Source organism: Patiria miniata, unplaced genomic scaffold (assembly GCF_015706575.1).
Source record: "Patiria miniata isolate m_02_andy unplaced genomic scaffold, ASM1570657v1 HiC_scaffold_24, whole genome shotgun sequence".
Lineage (NCBI taxonomy): Eukaryota > Metazoa > Echinodermata > Asteroidea > Valvatida > Asterinidae > Patiria > Patiria miniata.
Window position 1 is genome coordinate 15,233,935 of NW_024037063.1, and position 18,830 is coordinate 15,252,764.

The 18,830-nt window shown below is 40.0% G+C and overlaps 1 protein-coding gene across 1 annotated transcript in view; it reads left to right on the forward strand.

The window, feature by feature from the left end:
* The first annotated feature begins 13,089 nt into the window (after positions 1-13,089).
* Positions 13,090-18,830, forward strand: part of LOC119731635 — a 38,971-nt gene continuing 33,230 nt past the window's right edge. Inside the window, exons 1-2 of the mRNA XM_038204834.1 lie at positions 13,090-13,359; positions 18,219-18,446. Of these exons, the coding sequence (XP_038060762.1) occupies positions 13,233-13,359; positions 18,219-18,446 (355 nt within the window). The 5' untranslated portion in view covers positions 13,090-13,232. The remainder of the gene's footprint in view (positions 13,360-18,218; positions 18,447-18,830) is intronic.

Below are 18,830 nucleotides of genomic sequence, written 5' to 3' on the forward strand. Positions count from 1 at the left end.
CCCATCTTTTGCTTTCTCACAATCCTTCTGACGAGTTTGACCGAGCGACCATGGTCACCTGACCAAAAGTCGTAATCTAACTGGTTAATTGACGAGCAGAATTTTAAAAATTTGAGAAGTTGAAGAAAACCAATCATCTTCTCTCCGCTAGGTGTCTCGATTGAGTGTCCAGCCAGTCTGGATCGTGAAATCACCGATGGAAGCCCAACCACCGCGATCGTCTGGCCGTCACCTACCGTCACCGGCTCCACGAACCTTGCAGAGTGCACGCCGAGATCTGGTAGTGAATTCCGCATCGGGGAAACTGAAGTTATCTGTACCGTGAGAGATGATGCTGATAACATAGCACAGTGTTCCTTCAATGTGACTGTCGCAGGTAACTAAAAATCAAGATTGGCATTTCTACATATGACAGTTCTAAACGTTAATGTATTCATTTTTTCTCGAGTAAGATGGAAACGCAAACAAACACATGAAGGTTCATTGTAATTTTCATCAGTTGCAATTACCAGGCAAGATGTTTTATTCGCAAAATTGTTCTTTGTTTTGTTATCTTCATGTTGTGAAATGTGATTTTTTGTATCGCGTAGCCTGGTGCCCAGACGACCTTTTTGTTGTATCAGCGGGGTATGTGACCTTCCCAGAAACCAGACTATCAGCGACTCAAAACTCACTGGAGAAATGTGTCACAAACGACGGAACAGGTAAGGAATGATACAATTAGATTTTGATGAAATCATAAAATAGTAAATAAAAAACGATGTATATAGAGTTTTAGACATATAGTTCACGTGCCGGCACGTGATGAAACTGTATTACATGCGACCATTTTGAATTCATAAGTCTTTTGCGATTTTTTGACTAAGAATTTTTTTTGTCAGGGATTCCCCCTCCTTCCCGAATGAACAAGGCTTTGACTTGACCTATCTTGTGTTTCTTTTTTTTATGTCAATTTTCTAGACACCATGTACCCTCGAGCATCTCGGCTGTGCGGTGGCAGCATCGAGACGGGCGCCCTCTGGCGGGCGCCTGAGTTCGTCGACTGCAAGCAAGAGTTCGATGTTAATGACGGCCTTGATGAGTTAGCCGAGGTGAGATATTACATCTCATTACCGAGAATAATGTAAAGATGGCATTATATTCTATAGCGAATTTATTTTAGAATTGTTGTTTATTGCAACGAATGCTTGATGCCTGTCGCCCGAATGGTTTCTGATAAGATGTTGTGCGTCACAGTTTTCCCCGTTTACTTTAGAACTCATTGTGAAGGTGTGAGTTGGAAGTGATACGTGACGTCACAAGATGCAGAAACTAAACTGTCAACGTAATTTCAAGGACCATATCAAACTCTTCAATGGAATTATGAGTTTCTGGCTTTTTGGCCACAATAAAGTCAAAGTACATATAGCATTATAAATTTGTACCAGTATTTAAATTGTATTTCATACACCAACAAGTACATCCAAAGAATCATTACATTAGGTAATTAGAAATTATATGCAAAAACTTGCTATTTGATAATTATCTTCATTTTGTGTGGTTATTACACCTAGTGACCCACATATCTACATGCTAACATTTTGATGACAGATGCATGCACGTCGCCCATAGATTGCCTGATGAAATAACCACGCAATACACAGAAGTGATGTAAACCAGCAACTTTGTTCCGAGCCGCATACGTCTCTCGTACTCGCATTATTGCTAATGGCCCTGATATAAAACCACGCCTAGGTGCCCTAATTTCTGCCATTCATGGACATTCATGAACATTGTTTTCATCAGAAACCAATCACAGACGACAACGTGCATGACGTGTCAGACACCTTGGTGGCTCTGACCAATCAGACGTCGGCAATCGATAGTGAGGGCGTGTCCTCCGCGGCTGATATTCTGGATGGAATAGCAGAGGCGGGAAACCCATCGCCAGAGGTCGGTCCTTAAGTAGGCTAATTTGAAAGCATGCTTAGTGGTTAGCAAAACATGCTGAGCAGATTTTTAAATTCTTGCTTAAACTGGCTCGCAATAAGCCCTCGCAACGCTCAGTTTGTTTGCCATGATAAACAGTTACTTTTATTTTGGTAATCGTAAGCAAAGCTTTCGTTTAGCACAAAAAGCATTCAAATCACTTATGTACTTTTCAAGTTACGGAATTTTAAACCCAACCACCGTTTTAAAGTTCTGTCCACGGATCACAAAAAGTGTGCGTTCTTTCACCAAAAAAAAAAAATTCACGCACTTCCCTATGTGATTTCTTTTTGTTTTGCCGCATGTGTTTTTGGTTGTGTTTACAATTCCGTAATTTAAAAAAAAACCAGAGTGATTGGAAAGATTTTTGTAATAAAACAAATAAAGCTTATAAAATGGGCTTTCATATCCTAGATTTTGAAGTGCTACATGCAGTACTTCACTAAAACAATGGTCCCGACATTTGTGTGTTTTTTAGTCACCCTGTTTAATAATCGTTAATTTGACAGGTGACTTCAGATGTTGTCAATGTTGTTAATAACATTCTCCAAGTATCCGAGGAGTCCTTTGACTCCAACGACAACTCTTCGTCCCGTATCATCAAGTCACTGGAGACGCAAGTCTCTCTGGTCTTATCAGGAGGAGGAAACTTTAGTTCCGTCACCAGTAGCCTCGCCGTCAAGGCGCTCAATGTCCCTTCCGAGTCTCTCCGCGAATATGGAATAGGAATAGCGGCCCGAGGGAGTGGAGACGGACACGAACGGCTTGAGGAGGACGATGATTTGAGCATCTGCAGAGGTCAATGCGAAGGTGACGAGGATCGGGACGTGGTGGCATCCATCACGTTGCCAAAAGAAATCGTGGACTGGCTTCCCTCAGAAGGTGAGTTGATATTGATGGAGGTTCATATCGCGAGGAACGGCCAAGGGAGGGGCACTCCCTTGGCCCACCCCAGCCCAATAAAAGCATAAACAGGGGAAAAGGAGAAAACCATGCATTTCTTTTATTGTTAACTCCATAAATTAGGCACGTGGTCTGGTCACGTCGACTGAAAAATGATGATCTTAAAATGAGGTATACTAGAAATGTACTTTCAAAAAACAGACTAAATTATAATTTGGAAATTGAAATACTTGCTAGATTATGGTAAAACGCCATGATATGTACTCCGGAGGCGCTGCTACAGACTCTCAGAGTTGAAATTGCTGCCAACAAAATGTAAGAACTTTTTGTGATGTTTCCCGCAAGTTTCCACAGTTACCCATCCATGATTATTATGACAACAAATAATCGTGTTTTCTTTTTGAATTTCTGCGCAGCAATGAATGGAAGCAATGTGCCACTAAGTTTCCTGATGTATCATAACGACAAACTGTTCCGATCTCAAACCTTACCGGGCCAAGAGTCGGACTCCTTCCGTCGAACTGTCGGCGGTAGAGTGCTAACAGCCTCCCTAGATGGCGTCAAGATCGACGACCTCCCAGCTAATTCGTCGGTTTTGTCGACATTTAGTCTAACGGAGGTAATGCATTAGTCTCGTCTGTGTGTGTCCACCGAAATTGTATTACCTTGTATTCCCCAAAATCTTCTTCCTTAAAGACGAAGGGTTGTGTCTTGAAATTTCACCACGAAAAAGACTTCATAATTCAAGCTATAAAAGTTATTAATACACAAAAATGTGAATAGAAAGGACCGTTCATTTTTACCATAAAAGAACATTGGTACATGCCTGCGAATATACAGAATACACCATGGCTATCGCAAAATAATTTATCAGCTATATAAATGTATAAGCTAGGTCACGTTTAAAGTGACGGCCAATCACAGTGCGCTGTGTCGTCAGTCGTCACACACAAACTATCCAATGAAAAAAACGATTTAAATTAGCCTGTACCATTGAACTCAAGGAAGCCTGCGCCATATAGCCGATATTGGATGTTGAACATCTTATCATCAACATCGTACCCGCTACAGGTTACTGAAGATGACGAACACCAACTGCAGAACGCACAGTGCGTTTTCTGGGATTTCCAACTGAATAATGGAATCGGCGATTGGTCAAGTGAGGGTTGCTACCTGGTCTCTTCGAACCAAGAGAGGGCGGTGTGTAGCTGTAACCACTTGACATCCTTCGCTGTGCTGGTTGTAAGTATTTGGAGTGGGATAAAGATATGTTGAGATGATTCGTCGTTCTATTGAAACATCATTAATACTTGACTGGCGTCTGGTTTTGTTTTTTCTACACACCACAAGGACATCGTGTTGTTTCTCAGTACATTAAGTAAACGTTCACATCATAAAACACTTCCATAAGGTTGAGAAGTGATACAACTATCTCGACGAAGACATCTTGCACTCAAAATGTATGCTGAAATAAAAGTTGTCAGAGTAAACGAAAAACAAATAGCGTCTCGACAGCCGAGTTTCGTTCGATCGCGTCGGGTACTTAATATTTGCATTTTAATAGTTGGAGACCGTAAAACTATTTTGCCTTTCATAGGACAGATTCAAAAATCTCAGATAGGGTTTTACGATATCCAGCCAAAACCGGGGAATGTTTGGAAAAATATAATATTGTCGGGTGCAAATTCAAGGTTAAAAGTATACAAGTTGTCAAGGGTTACGGTACCTCAACAAGAAAATCATGAAATAAGTACACATTCTTAAATCCTTTGAAAATTAACGTTCAACATCACGAGATATGCCAATTCTAGAAATGTTGAAATTCTAGAAATGTTGAAATTCATATTCATACAACCCTTTAATATATTAATTTAATATTAATTTACATCACCCCGACGCGAATTCCATCGTATGAATAGTCATATTTATCTGTCAATATTAAATTAAATTTAATATTGAGTTTCATTACGGTTTTCCTTAATGTCCAACGACACAAATGCCGTTTAATGCACAATTATATAAATGGCTAAAATCGAATTCTTTTTGTAGGATATTTACGGCCAGGCGCATACTAGTCTTACCCTGGATATTATCAGCAAGGTCGGCTGTGGGATATCCGTAGCTTGTTTAGTTATTGTCATCACTATCTACACAGGAATACGGTACGTTATTTTGAACTGTCCTTGATCGCTGCGAAACTGGTCATATAACCCTTGAAGCAAATAATCCGCCATCTTGGATCCCCAAAACGTCACACCGTGACATTGTTCTGCACTGTGCTAGTTTTTTTTTTTTTTTTCATTTAAAACAACAATTCTCCTAATAATCAATTATTTTTTGTATGTTGGCCAGTCCTAGGTCAGAAAATGAATTTCTTATTTTCGTTGCCGTAATTCTGAGAGGAAATAGTACCCAACTATATACATGTACGTATCCATATTTTACTCATATTTACTGCGCGTGCATCGTGGGTGACCCAATATGGCAGACGGCTGCTTCCATTATGCTAAGGTTTACCGGTCCAGTTTACCTGATGGAAAGTGTCCATCAGTTTCGTCACCACGTGGTTTGAGATCACCCCTACCCCCCCCCCCCCCCTCAAAAAAAAATGGATAACATTTCTCACTTTGGTCTTTAAGCAACAACTTTATTAGTGTTCATCAATAAAGTAACAACTTCAAGAAAACTATTTTAATTTTGTAGTCCAGATGTTTTCTCGGTTTAGTAAGCCCATACTGATCTCAATGTGTTACAATATCTGTATAATGTTACTGTATGCGTTTGAAACAAAATATCGTGCCAAAAAAAATGAAAATCCTGGCACTTTAAATTTTACCAAACTCTTCGCGGCCACACTTTTATTTTCAAAGTTCTCTGCGAGCAAAGATACCCAGCCGCATCCTGATCTGTCTGTGCCTGTCTCTTCTGTGTCTTTACCTGGTCTTCTTGGCGGGTATTGAGCAGACGTCTTCGCATCGTGGCTGCCTAGTCGTAGCCATCTTAATTCATTACTTCACCCTGGCATCGCTGGCATGGATGGCCGTAGAAGCCACTAATATGTACCTGTTACTGGTCAAAGTCATCCATACCACGAGCATGAGACACTTTATGCTCAAGGCGTCCCTCGCAGCCTGGGGTGAGTTGCTGGGGTATTGATGTCGTGGACGGGAAATTTGGAGAAAAAGGAACATTATAATTCAATGTGAACTTACGATGTCGACTAGACAAACAGTGTGCCTTAAAGGTTGCTAGAACACTGCAAAAACGGCAGTGTTAAATTTACACCATTGGTATCTATATAGGACCATCTGGTGTTAAATTTCACTGGTGTTGTCCTATATAGATACCGAATGGTGTTAAATTAAGACTACAGTTTTTGCAGTGTAGACCTTGCTGTTTGTGATACAGGGCGAGTCAAAAGAAAGCGGAACCCAAACCCCCAAATTGTAAATTTCATATTTTGAAAATATGTAGCACTTTATCACCATGCATAATAATGACTGGAAAGCCATTTTTATAAGCTACTTTTAGATGAAAAAAATTACTGAAATTACTCAATCCGTTCAAAGAATATCACCATTTGAACACAACGACCCTAAAACCTCTTTCGTCCAAAAATGCGATTTCAAGAATCGTCTTCAAAACCTCAGTTTAAAAGTTAAAAATGTTCAACAAATCAGTATAAATCATATTGTTTGCCTAATAAAGATATTGTGTACTACAGTTGTTGACAGTTGTTGAAACAAGTATTCTGTATCATTTTCTTTGTTGTTTCAAGCATTCAGTATACACAATAAATTACTTTTTGAACCAAACAGGTTTTAGGGTCATTGCATTTAAATGGTGATATTCTATGAACGAATTGAGCAGTATCATGAATTTAAATAAGAAATATATTTTGGGGGTTTGGGTTCCGCTTTTTGACTCACCCTGTATTTTATTTTTTTTCGTTTGGACCAACAAAAGTGCTCAAGACGGATGCTTAATAACTAACCTGATAAACTTTAGCTCTGTGAATGTTTTTTATTTCGAGAAAACAGAACAGACATCAAACCAATATTCTGGGTCTCGATTTTAATTTGATTGCGCCCTCTCGTGACACAATCCTAATATCACATGATTGTCATTCAGCCGGCTGTCTACATTAACGGATTCGCCCAATTGCAAACCAACTACGGGGCGGATTCTCGTCAATTTCCAAAAATGTGTCGCTTGACACATCTTTGGAAATTACCTTTATTTTATTGTTTTCTTCAAAATGACAACATGATAATGCCAGAAGGAATCATTTCACAGGGAGTTTAGTGTCAATAATCTCCAAGTAGGCCCTTAAGCTTTTTCACAATATTTTGGTGTTACTTTTTGGATAGCTGAAAATGGTATATTTATTTCAATGACAGGATTTATAACTCTTTATGGGGGCAAGATAAATGTGAAATTTTGGGTTGGACGATTTGGTATTAAATCTCTCTGTTTAATTGAAATAATAAAGTGTCAATTCAGTCGAGGCTAGAGTGAAAACTCGATATTTTCAGTTGAATGAATTTCACTCTCAGTAAAATATAGTAAGACGATGGGATTATAGGCATTGGATAAGACATTTTTACAAATTATGGTCAACTTTAGTTGCACCGGAAGATGGCAAAAACGAACAGACATAGTTAGGCGGGTTAAAAATATTGAATAGTTTTATGCCGTTGGCGACAATAAGAGAAAAGAACAAAAACTGGTGTTGAAGGTCATTTTTTTTTATACAATATTTCAAATGTTCAAGAATTCTTGTTTGTTTTCCTTTTACAACAGGAATTCCGCTTGTGGTTATTGTCATCATCCTTGCAGTTGACTACACGCAATATCAGAACAATGATTAGTAAGTCCTGCAGTTATTTATCTGGACTGTTGTATTGCTTTAAACAAAAATTCGACCCCCCCCCTCCCAGTTTTTTTTGGCCGTGATTAAGAGAGATGGGAGTTCAGTGTAGAATTTATTTCTGTAAGGAAACCATGGAATTACATCGAAACAAATATCTCATTGTATTTTTCACAGCTGTTTCTTGAAATCTGGCCCGGCCTTCTTTTTCGGCGAGATACTGATACTGGCCATCGTTCTCTTGTACAACGCGACCATGTATGTCATGGTTCTGGTCAACCTCTACGGACGGAATCAAGTCCGCAGCACGGCCGACCAAAACCGCCGTCGCAAGCTCAACCGCCGGGTACAGAACGCCGTCGCTATCTCGGTCTTGCTGGGGCTGACCTGGGTCTTCGGTCTGCTCTCGATGATCCAAGCTGCCAACTTTGCCTTCCAGGTCTTGTTCTCCGTCTTCAACTCGCTCCAGGGGTTGTTCATCTTCCTGCTGTTCTGCGTGAGACAGGAGAACATCCGCGCAGTGATTTGGGGGAAGTTCAGCACCATCAGTAAAACTAAGCGAGTGTTTTGTTTAAGCGGGAACGATAAAGTGCCGGCAGCGGGCAACGCCACTCAGGCGACCCGTGTGACGAGCGAGAAATCCCCGTCTGGTATCGAGCTTATGATGATCTCTCGTGACAGCCTGTACAAGCGGCCTTTAATAAACACCCGGCAACAAGAATGTCTCGATGAAGACCTGACACATCCTTTCGCCGTCAAACAAGATTGAAGAAGTTTTACCTAAACTTCGCTTAATTAAGAGTGAATATAATGCGTCTGCATTACATGCATGGCTGCGCGCGCCCGGAATTACAGTGCGCCTATAAAGTTGTCAAATTAACTTCCTGCACGTCTTATAGCTACCGGTGTAGCGTGAATTTAGGTTTTATGAAATACAGACTCTTTGGTTGTATTGCGCATGCTCATGCATAGGGACCGGTCACTTGAGAAAGTTTAACCAATGAAAAGGAAAAGGAGTCCGATTTTCAAGAGAGTCCAATTTTCATATCACACCGGCCGTAGTCCGAAGTAGTTTTGTTTGGTCGTAAGTTGAATTAAGACAAGACAAAAATGCTAATTTGACCCTATACTTATAATATTAAGGTTTATTTATCATTTCAAAGTTTGTAACATATATTTGTTAAACTGAAATCTTGTGTATATGTCAATTAATTAATAGTGTATTAATCGAAGAACAAAATTCTTTTTTTTCTTTTCTTTAAAGCATATTAGCATACCAGGCCTATATACGCCTATACGTTTTATTCACTAGAAATTAGCGATTTTTGTAATGGCATTTGCCGGTGAGATGTAAAATGAAAAACATAAAATGATCAACATTGTTGTAGATAAACACGTCGCATATTTCATAATAATTACGAATTCTTTCGAATTCCGAGGTTGTTCTTTTTCTTCACTTGTGCAGCATCCGTATTGATGCGTTGTTGAGACCACTATTTATGTGGCGCGCCCTCTATTATAGTGGTCTCGATCTCCACCACCAAACCCGATTTCGGGCCAACAACTCAAGAAATACACGTTACATTAAAACGAATTTTCGTACACTCATTTGTCATGATGTTTGGCATCAAAAGATTTCATTTCATTAAAAAAAAGTCCATTAATCAAGCTATTATGACCGTAACAATACAGGATTTTATTTGCAACCAATACAATCCTAATGGAAGTCAACATGGATTTTTAACGTTTAAAACACTATATTGTTACGATCATATTATATTTATAGCTCCACGGTTTCTCACACCATTCAAACTACTCATGCTACACATCGTGAAAACTAATTGCACGAAATTTTAATTTAATCCATTTGGAATTTCTTGAGTAGTTCATCGGAAACGAGGTTGTTCTTTTTCTTCACTTGTGCAGCATCCGTATTGATGCGTTGTTGAGACCACTATTGATGTGGCGCGCCCTCTATTATAGTGGTCTCGATCTCCACCACCAAACCCGATTTGGGGCCAACAACTCAAGAAATACACGTTACATTAGAATGAATTTTCGTACACTCATTTGTCATGATGTTTGGCATCAAAAGATTTCATTTCAGAAAAAAAAAGTCAAATAATCAAGCTATTATGGCCGTAACAATAAAGGGTTTTAATCGCAACAAATACAATCCTTATGTAAGTCAACATGGATTTTTAACGTTTAAAACACTTATCTAGATTGTTACGATCATATTATATTTATAGCTCCACGGTTTCTCACGCCATTCAAACTACTCATGCTACACATCGTGAAAACTAATTGCACGAAATTTCAATTTAATCTATTTTGTATTTCTTGAGTTGTTCATCGGAAACGAGGTTGTTCTTTTTCTTCAATTGTGCAGCATCCGTGTTGATGCGTTGCCGAGACCACTGTTTATGTGGCGCGCCCTCTATTGTAGTGGTCTCGATCTCCACCACCAAACCCGATTTGGGGCCAACAACTCAAGAAATACACGCAGTGGCGTAGCCACGGGGGGCTAGTTTGTCTAGTTTGTCTATTTTTCATGATAAATCACCTGGCCACCGTTCAATTTAATGCGTTACTTAGTTTTTTTAGATAGTTTGTCGACAAGGACTATCGTTTCCGAGCAAAATGAGGGGAAAATGGTCTGTTTTGACTGGGACTGCATCCTATCGCCAAGTTTTTCTCCGTGTTGACACAAGACACTATTGAGGGAGAGAAAAACAATATTTTGTCTTAATCTTCTGTCTAGTTTGTCTATTTTTCATGATAAATCACTTGGCCACCGTTTAAATTTAATGTGTTACTTAATTTTTTAGATAGTTTGTAGACAAGGACTGTCGTTTCCGAGCAAAATGAGGGGAAAATGGTATGTTTCGGCTGGGACTGCATCCTATCGCCGAGTTTTTCTCCGTGTTGACATAAGACACTGTTGAGGAAGAGAACAACAATATTTTGTCTTAATCTTCTGTCTAGTTTGTCTATTTTTTTATGATAAATCACCTGGCCACCGTTCAATTCAATGTTTTACTAATTTTTTTAGATAGTTTGTCGACAAGGACTATCGTTTCCGAGCAAAATGAGGGGAAAATGGTCTGTTTGAACTGGGACTGCATCCTATCGCCAAGTTTTTCTCCGTGTTGACACAAGACACTGTTGAGGAAGAGAACGAGAATATTTTGTCTTAATCTTCTGTCTAGTTTGTCTATTTTTTTATGATAAATCACCTGGCCACCGTTCAATTCAATGTTTTACTAATTTTTTTTTAGATAGTTTGTCGACAAGGACTATCGTTTCCGGGCCCCCACCCCCACCCCCGGTTCAGCCGCTGACTAATGTTATTATAAAATGGTGCCAAAGAAAATAAATGGAACGCAAAAGTTCCTAAATTTATTTTCAAATTGCATGAAAATGCAGGAGAAAGGATCGTAGATTTTACAATTATCCGGTGCCCGGTGGAACCCCCCCCCCCCCCCAGCAACGCGTTCGGCAAACCTTCACTCACCCCCCTGCAAGTTTCCTGAAAGCTAGATCCGCCCCTGATAGCACAGAAGCTTGCTAAGAAAAGAAAATGTTAGCTTAGCAAACTCTGCGTTTACCAGCTATTATGTCATGCCTTGTACATTGCTTGGGACAATTCCCGTCCGATTTCTGCAGAGCAAATAAATATGCTTAGCAACAGTTATTTCTAGCATATCGCGGCTCTACGAAAATTAAATAGGTCAAAAATTGCCTACGCTGGCCTATTATGTCTGCATAAAACCCTTCTGACAAATCCTCATAGTATTTCTACACATGACTGAATTCATTGTCCCGTTCTTGGAGTTGTCATGACCGCCACATAGTACAACCAAGGTCAATGCTAGCAACCGGCAATTCCCACGCTGCACAGTGACTAAAAAGCCGCGCAGTTCTCTGAAATCAGGCACTTATAACAATGACATAAGTATGCTTTAGTATTAAACTTGAAATGGAAACGCGACCCCAAAAAACTAAGTTTTTTCCCGATTGTCTTTTCTTTCTTCAAAGTTATGATACAAAATGGACCTGTCGGTTGAAGAAATACAAAACCCAACATTTAACGGCAATTTATCTCTTTTTTTCGCCTTTAATAACATCACAAAATTAAACTTGGCATTATTCTGCAAACAAGTGGCTCTTTTCAAATTGAACCCTATTGTCATCTAAACGCCAATGAACACAATCAAAGATACCGTAGCTTTGTCCGACTGTGGCTTTTTGTTTTCGCTCGAACTCCTCGTGAACAACAAAACTTCAAGCCGAAACGATAAAATGAAAGCGAAAGCTGTCATTATGACAGTGGGGTGATAGTAGCTTGTTGTGTTGAGATAATGTAGATTTAGAACTGATTGAAATAACAACTCGACTCGGATCCGGATGCGGACAAGGAAAATTGAGTTTGAGACCGAAGCATATTTTCGGGCAGGGGGTGGGGTGTCGAAATAATCAATGTTAACCACTCATATATTTAGATAAAAATCTTAGGCTTAATCTCGGGAATGAATGTAAGAAAAATGTATCTGTCATTCCTACCATAGAGCTAGGACCCATCCTACCAACTCCGTGGTTTATGTGTTTCTGAACTTCACCTTCCAATTCAACTATTTTACGGAATCTTGTTACAGCTAGGGTGCAGTGCACTAATTGAAGTGAGAATTTCTACGCAAGCTCATTAGCATCCAAAGTGCCCCCCCCCCAACTTTTTTGAAAAAATGAGACCGAATTGCCCTTTTTTGTGTGTGTGTAAATATAGCCGAGGACCAACTCCCTTGTTTTTGGGCTTCCATCTGAGAGCAGATCTGATGAAAATTACGGTTGAAAAATGGGTCCTACGTCATGAGAAAGTGGAGGGATGCCAATTGTAAAATGGCTGCATGCAGGCTTGGGAAGTATAACTTTTCGGGAGGTGAGTTTGTTTTGGTGTGAATGATTTAAAAATGTAATTGGCTAAATCACTAACAATTTTGAAGAAATAGACAGATGAAGGACAAGACAATAATTACATTTTTGTTTGAGAAACCCCATATGTCGGCTTGCGTGTTAAAAAAAAACAGCCCTGTTTAGGCTGAACTGTGTTGAGTTTATACGTTTTTAATTTAGAGCACTTTTCTAAAGAAAGTTTTCACCACGCCCCATCCTGTCATGAGAATTACAACAGGTGATCAATGATGATCATGTGACCGGTCACCCGTCCTTGACCTAGTTGAAGTAGCGCGCACTGCATGTGTGCTCAGTCATCACGCTATCGACCGTTGTGCAGCGATGTGGAACAAGAATTATCTCCACATGCCGTACCATTGAATCATAGGCATGGTAGAGTTCTTTGATGACGAACCACTGTACTGTCACTGTCATAAACTTACTGTGTTCATTGTAGTTGAGAGTTCGGAACGAAGGGAAGTCAAACTTTTACCAATACCATCCTTAAATAAAAAGTGATCGAAAAGGCAGTCTAGGAATGAAGCGACTTCGAGTCTTCGTGATGTTAATACTAGCGGTGATACTGTGGATGTTTGCCGGCGTTGTGAACTCACAAACCACTGGTGGAACCGCCACACCGATTACCACCACCACACCGTACCCCGGTAAGTTGTGCAGTTTGGTCGACCTTTTCACCGTCAGTAAATTTGGGCCACTCGGACCATGGAGGAATAAGAATTCCTCCATGCTCGGACAAGCCGTGCCTAGTGGGGAAGAGGGCCCTATACTCACCCAATTCAGGAACATTGACATCACTAATTTTTTTCCCGTTAGTGACCTATCACAAGTCATCAGAAAGAAGCGAAAACACGTCCTAAAAACGTCAAATTTAGCAGGGAAAATATTGAAGTATTTACTGAGCAAACACTTGGAATTGTTCAGACCAGTCTCTGCAGGGTGTCAAGTGATGTCAATGGCCTGGTCGGCCCATACACTTCGTGTGGTGCACATCATGCACAGGTGGTTCAAACCAGCAGGAGACAACAACAATTTGTAACTCCCTTCAGAGAATTTTCTTTAATGTTTTGCACCTGGGAGTGAAGGCAAGTGATTGTCCAGCTGTTTGAATAGATTGACCCTTCAATAATCTGGTGGCAAAGTATGGGGAGATGTGTAGAAATAGACCATTATTACCAGATGTTTCTTTTGACACAGTTGACTTAAATGCAGTTCTAAATGGGTGTTGGACTGGTTGTTCCATGTCCTAGTTTATTTTCTTACGTTGCATTTTGCAGCAGCAGTAGGCCCTATAGGTCACAGGTTTGGGACTCACATAAATTGAGAGTCTCAAATTTTCGAAGGACATGTTTAATAAATATCTATTAAATGTTCTAAGTGGCGTCGTAGAACTAGCTCCTTATACAAGTTATAGTTGACACATTCTAAGAAAAAAATCTTGCAACCTCATGCCACTTCCGCAATTGTGTATGGAGAGTCAAGAAAATTTTCTAAGTATTTCCTAACAAAATTGGGAACGTTTCTCAGTCGGTCCCAGATTCATGTCTTATCATCATTTTTGCAATGAATGACCTTCATTGAGATGATATATGAAAAAAAAAGTGGCGTCAGGTTGGAAAATTTTCCTCATTCTAGAATTTTGATTTCCTGAGGCAGATTTTGGAATCCCTATTAAAGGGAGGCCATGCAGTTTTAATGTACCCTGCGTTGAAGTATATTTTCGTAACACCTCAACCACAAATTTTCTTTCTTTTTCAGAGATACCTGATTAACTAAACCGAAATGAAATATGAAGGCCTAGGAGGCCTACTACTTTTTTTTTCAGTTCGAAATAACTACCCCTTCATGAAATGTTTACTCCAAACTCTACGCCCATCTGATCAAATAATCAAAAGGGACTGTGTACACACCCATACTGTACGTGTAAACAAGCATCCACTGGCTAGAACCATTGGTTTCTATGTGTATTCAGAATAAGGCAGATATTTTAGGCCTAAGTACATAGGCCTATATGACATGGTAAGATAGTCAAAATATATGCATATATGCACTCTCAGTAAATCAATAAACAAATCAAAAAATTAATGTGGCCTGACGTTGCGAACTTAGCAAGTTCTTCTTCAGAGGCTAAAAAAGAAATGACAGAGGTACATACATTAACATGGGGGTGCACACAAACATGCAGGGCTGAAGGGGGAAGGATCAAAGGTCACAGGGAGTGGGAACGGACAAAAGAGTGTGAGAGTGAAGGGGGATGATGGGGGGGGGGGAACAGTATGGAGGTGGAAAGGGATGAAAGATGGGGGAAGATGGGTAAACACAAACAAGGAAGACCAGATGGATTATCTGTAACAGAAGACAATGGAGGAAGAAAAGGATTAGGCCCTAATCATTTCCAAGTTGGATGTTGAGACCATGTGGTTGAATAGTTCGACGACGATTCATCCACACTTTCTCTCTGCTGAGGCGAACTGAGTCCTTGCGATGGCCAAGAGATTCAATGCCCTGCAAAATCATATCAGAAATGGAGTGGTTAGGCAGGTTGAAGTGATGACCAACAGGGGTGTCTAGTTTCTTGGTGTTGACCGTTGTTTAAATCAATAAACAGAATTATTGGGTGGGATGTTACATTATAGGCCCTAACAGGTAAATAAAGGAACACCTTTTATGCCTGTTATAAAGAGCCATATAGAATCGAAGTGTCAGGCCCCCTTTTATGCAGCTTTTTTTATTTGCCCATATTATAGGTCAATCCACTAAGGGTGCAACCCAGTAAATAGGCTAAAATTCTGTACGATGAGCTCATGAATAATATAATTTACATTCAAACAATGCTGAAAATTATTAGAGAGTTCGGAGTGCCATGGAATTGGGGAATTGAAAACATAATGGCACTGCACCCCGGCCTGGACTTGGGGCTTCCAATTCTGAGCATTTCAGATGCAGTTGGGTCCGAAAGTGGCGCTATTTAGCCATGTTGTGGAGGGATCCTTTTCCAAAATGGCTACTTTTCCAGTTTAGGAAATATCCATCAGTTTAGAGTGGCCTTCTTTTGGGTGGGAATTTCTCCAGAAAGTCATGGTCAACCCACCAAAAAGTGAAAGGGAAATGAAAGATGACATGTTAAGTTGATCGTCATTTTTCTGTGCAGCGTCAACACCTGTGACAACTTTCTGAGTATTTTAAAAAGAATTTCGAAGTACATGTATGGGGATTTATCACTGGTGTCTACTGGAATTCATTTTGGTTGAACCTCTATAAAGTCAGTTTAACTCTAACCGCCCTGAATCCTTCAAAATCCTCTTTGCCAAAGTGGAGGAATTTGGAGGATTGGGGTTACATGGCAAAAGTGCGTTAATTCCGTAGGATGCACTTTGTCAAGGTCTTGGGCCAGACCTTGTGTTGTTTTTGCATGGCCATGTATAAATATAGGCCTGGAATATGCTTGAAAATCCTTCATACTGCTCCAGGATGTCACGTCACGGTCCAATTAAGGCTCAACATGTTGACAGTCACTGCCACAGGATGTTGCAGGATTCAGGCAGTGGTAACCCCTCCATTGACCATCAAGAAATAATAGAGGAATTTGCAGGATTGAGACTATGCTATTTTTTCATGGGGCCAATTGGAGGATTTTGCAGGATTGAGGCTACATCCTAGCAAAAAGGCCTAAGGAGTTTTATTGTACGGTAGTTTTCTGCAGTTTCATCCACGCATGCTCAGTTGTTTCAGCGATACAATGTAGCCGTTAAGAAAATTGTGGGCTTGTAAAAACAGGACTACTGCAACAATAGACCGATCGGTTAAGCCTCGCCCCTTTGATGTTTGGACCAATCACAACCAAAGGTCTTGACAAAAGTCTGACATGTGAGCAGGCACTTTACAACGTTTTGAGGCCGGAACTTACATGTGTTGTTGCCCATTCATACATGTGCACAATGGGTGGGACTCAAGGGATCCGTCTACAGCACATTTCTGAGAACTTTTTGAAATCCATGAAACTTTCTTTCACTAAAATTTAATAAAGAAAAACATCTTTTAAACAACTAAAACAGGATGCTGATAAGGCATTTCTGAGGTACTTGCTGAACCAAACAACAATCAAATAAATAATTTATTTGTATTCAATTTCTATTAAACCTGCAAACTAACCTAAAGAAAATGTATAATTAAATCAAAAATGTTGCCCCCCCCCCAAAAAAAAATTTGAAATACTGTAGGATCCGGTCGCTAGTGTGCATAATGGTACTGTTACGTACCTTTTATGCACTGGTGAACTCAATTTTCGTGAGGACAAAAGAGTACTTTGTTTACGCAGCAACTGTATTCTGGTTACAAAAAAAGTAGCTTGCTAAATTTCAAAGACTGGGTGAATTTTATCGTGGGTCAGGGTCAATCATACACTCTACATGTAGGCTACATTGTGGATGAAATGAAAGTGAATTTGTGAAAGTGTTAGATGTAGGCCTATGTACCGTACTTAACATGGCTTCTTTTTAAGACCATTTGTATTGGGAGAAAGTTATCCGCCTAAATTCTAATTGATAACACAATAATGGGAAAGTACAAGTTTACAAAAACCAAAACTTTAATGTTGAATTCATGTGTACATATTTAGGCCTGCATGATATATAAAAAAATGAACAAATTGGTATTGTTTGAACTTTAATTAAACACTGTAGGCCTAATTAGCTGTAACTTTCCTTGTGATCTGAAGGTTCCTCCACTGTTGTGTGTATATAATCTCACGGTATCGGTACCCGCACATGTAGTGATTTTTCTTCCGTACATATGGCTTTATATGAAATGGACAAGAGTTTCATATAGGCCTATAAGACAAGTTTCGTGAAATCAGCCTGGGCTCTTTAAAGCGAAAACTGTAGGCCCTACAAAATGTACAAATGTATAGTATAGAAGATCTGTATTTTTTTCAATACCTGTGCAAATTTTTCCCTCATCCCTGAATGGACATATAGTTTCGAAACAAATTCTTACATGTATGTACATGTACCGTTATCTTCAAGTAAACTTGAACCCTCGATCCTGATTGGTCGATCCATGGCAACAAGCCGTGCTCCGTATAACCATGTAGCACGGCCGCGGTCCATACCGCACTTCCCGGCATTGCGCTACTCCAAGATGCGCACGCCATTACACGCACGTGTAATAGGATAACCGCTGAAAATCTTTTGAGTGCGTCAAGTTTGCTTGAAGATAAATTCGTTATCATGCTCGGGCTCGTGGAACACGGAAAATGTTGTGCGTCTGTGTCCCACATAGGGACAAACACAGACGCACTACATTATTCTGTATTCAACTCGCGCTCGCGGGATAACTAATAGTATGGTACATTCGAGGTTTTTTATTTGTGAAACAACGAGGTCTACTTTTATGCATCCCTATAGAACAAAAGCAAAGTGGCTTCATCAGTGCAACAGTTCTCACATAGGGATTTTTTTAGCATTTATGTTATCATTACCGTTTTACATTTATCTTTCTTCGCCAGAAATCATAATTGATGGTTGTCCACCAGTGATTGAGCCTGCGTATACCAGATATACCTGGCAACCAGTTGATGTTTATTGGAATGCGCCCTCTGCAGGACAGCTCACGCCAGTCACCGACACACCCCAAGGGAACCGTTTTAGTTTAGGAGTTACAGAAGTCACTTACATCTTCACCGATCCTGGTGGAAATTCAGCTGAGTGTGTGTTCAATGTGACTGTGCTTCTTCGTGAGTACTGTATGAATTGCTTCTCCCAATCAACAACCACGTTAAAGCCAGAGTCCATCATTTGCAGCTATCCCAAAAAGTAACCGGCGTAATTATTGTTGAAAAAAACTGGTTGAAAGATAGTAAGGGGACTAAACTCCCTGTGAAATTATCCTTTCTGGCAAGCTCTAATTTTGAAGAAATCAATGAAAGAAGGCATTTTCAACGGTGCTTCTTAAGAAGCACCGTAGGAAAATTTAAATCAGCTGTTCGTTTTGTTATTCGGCGCAGCGCGCACAAGCATTGGAACGACGCACAGGCGCGCGCGGTTGCTATAATTCGTTGGATCAGTGCGCAACATCGCGTAAAGCTGCAATTCAAAACAATTCGAAACATGATTTAGCA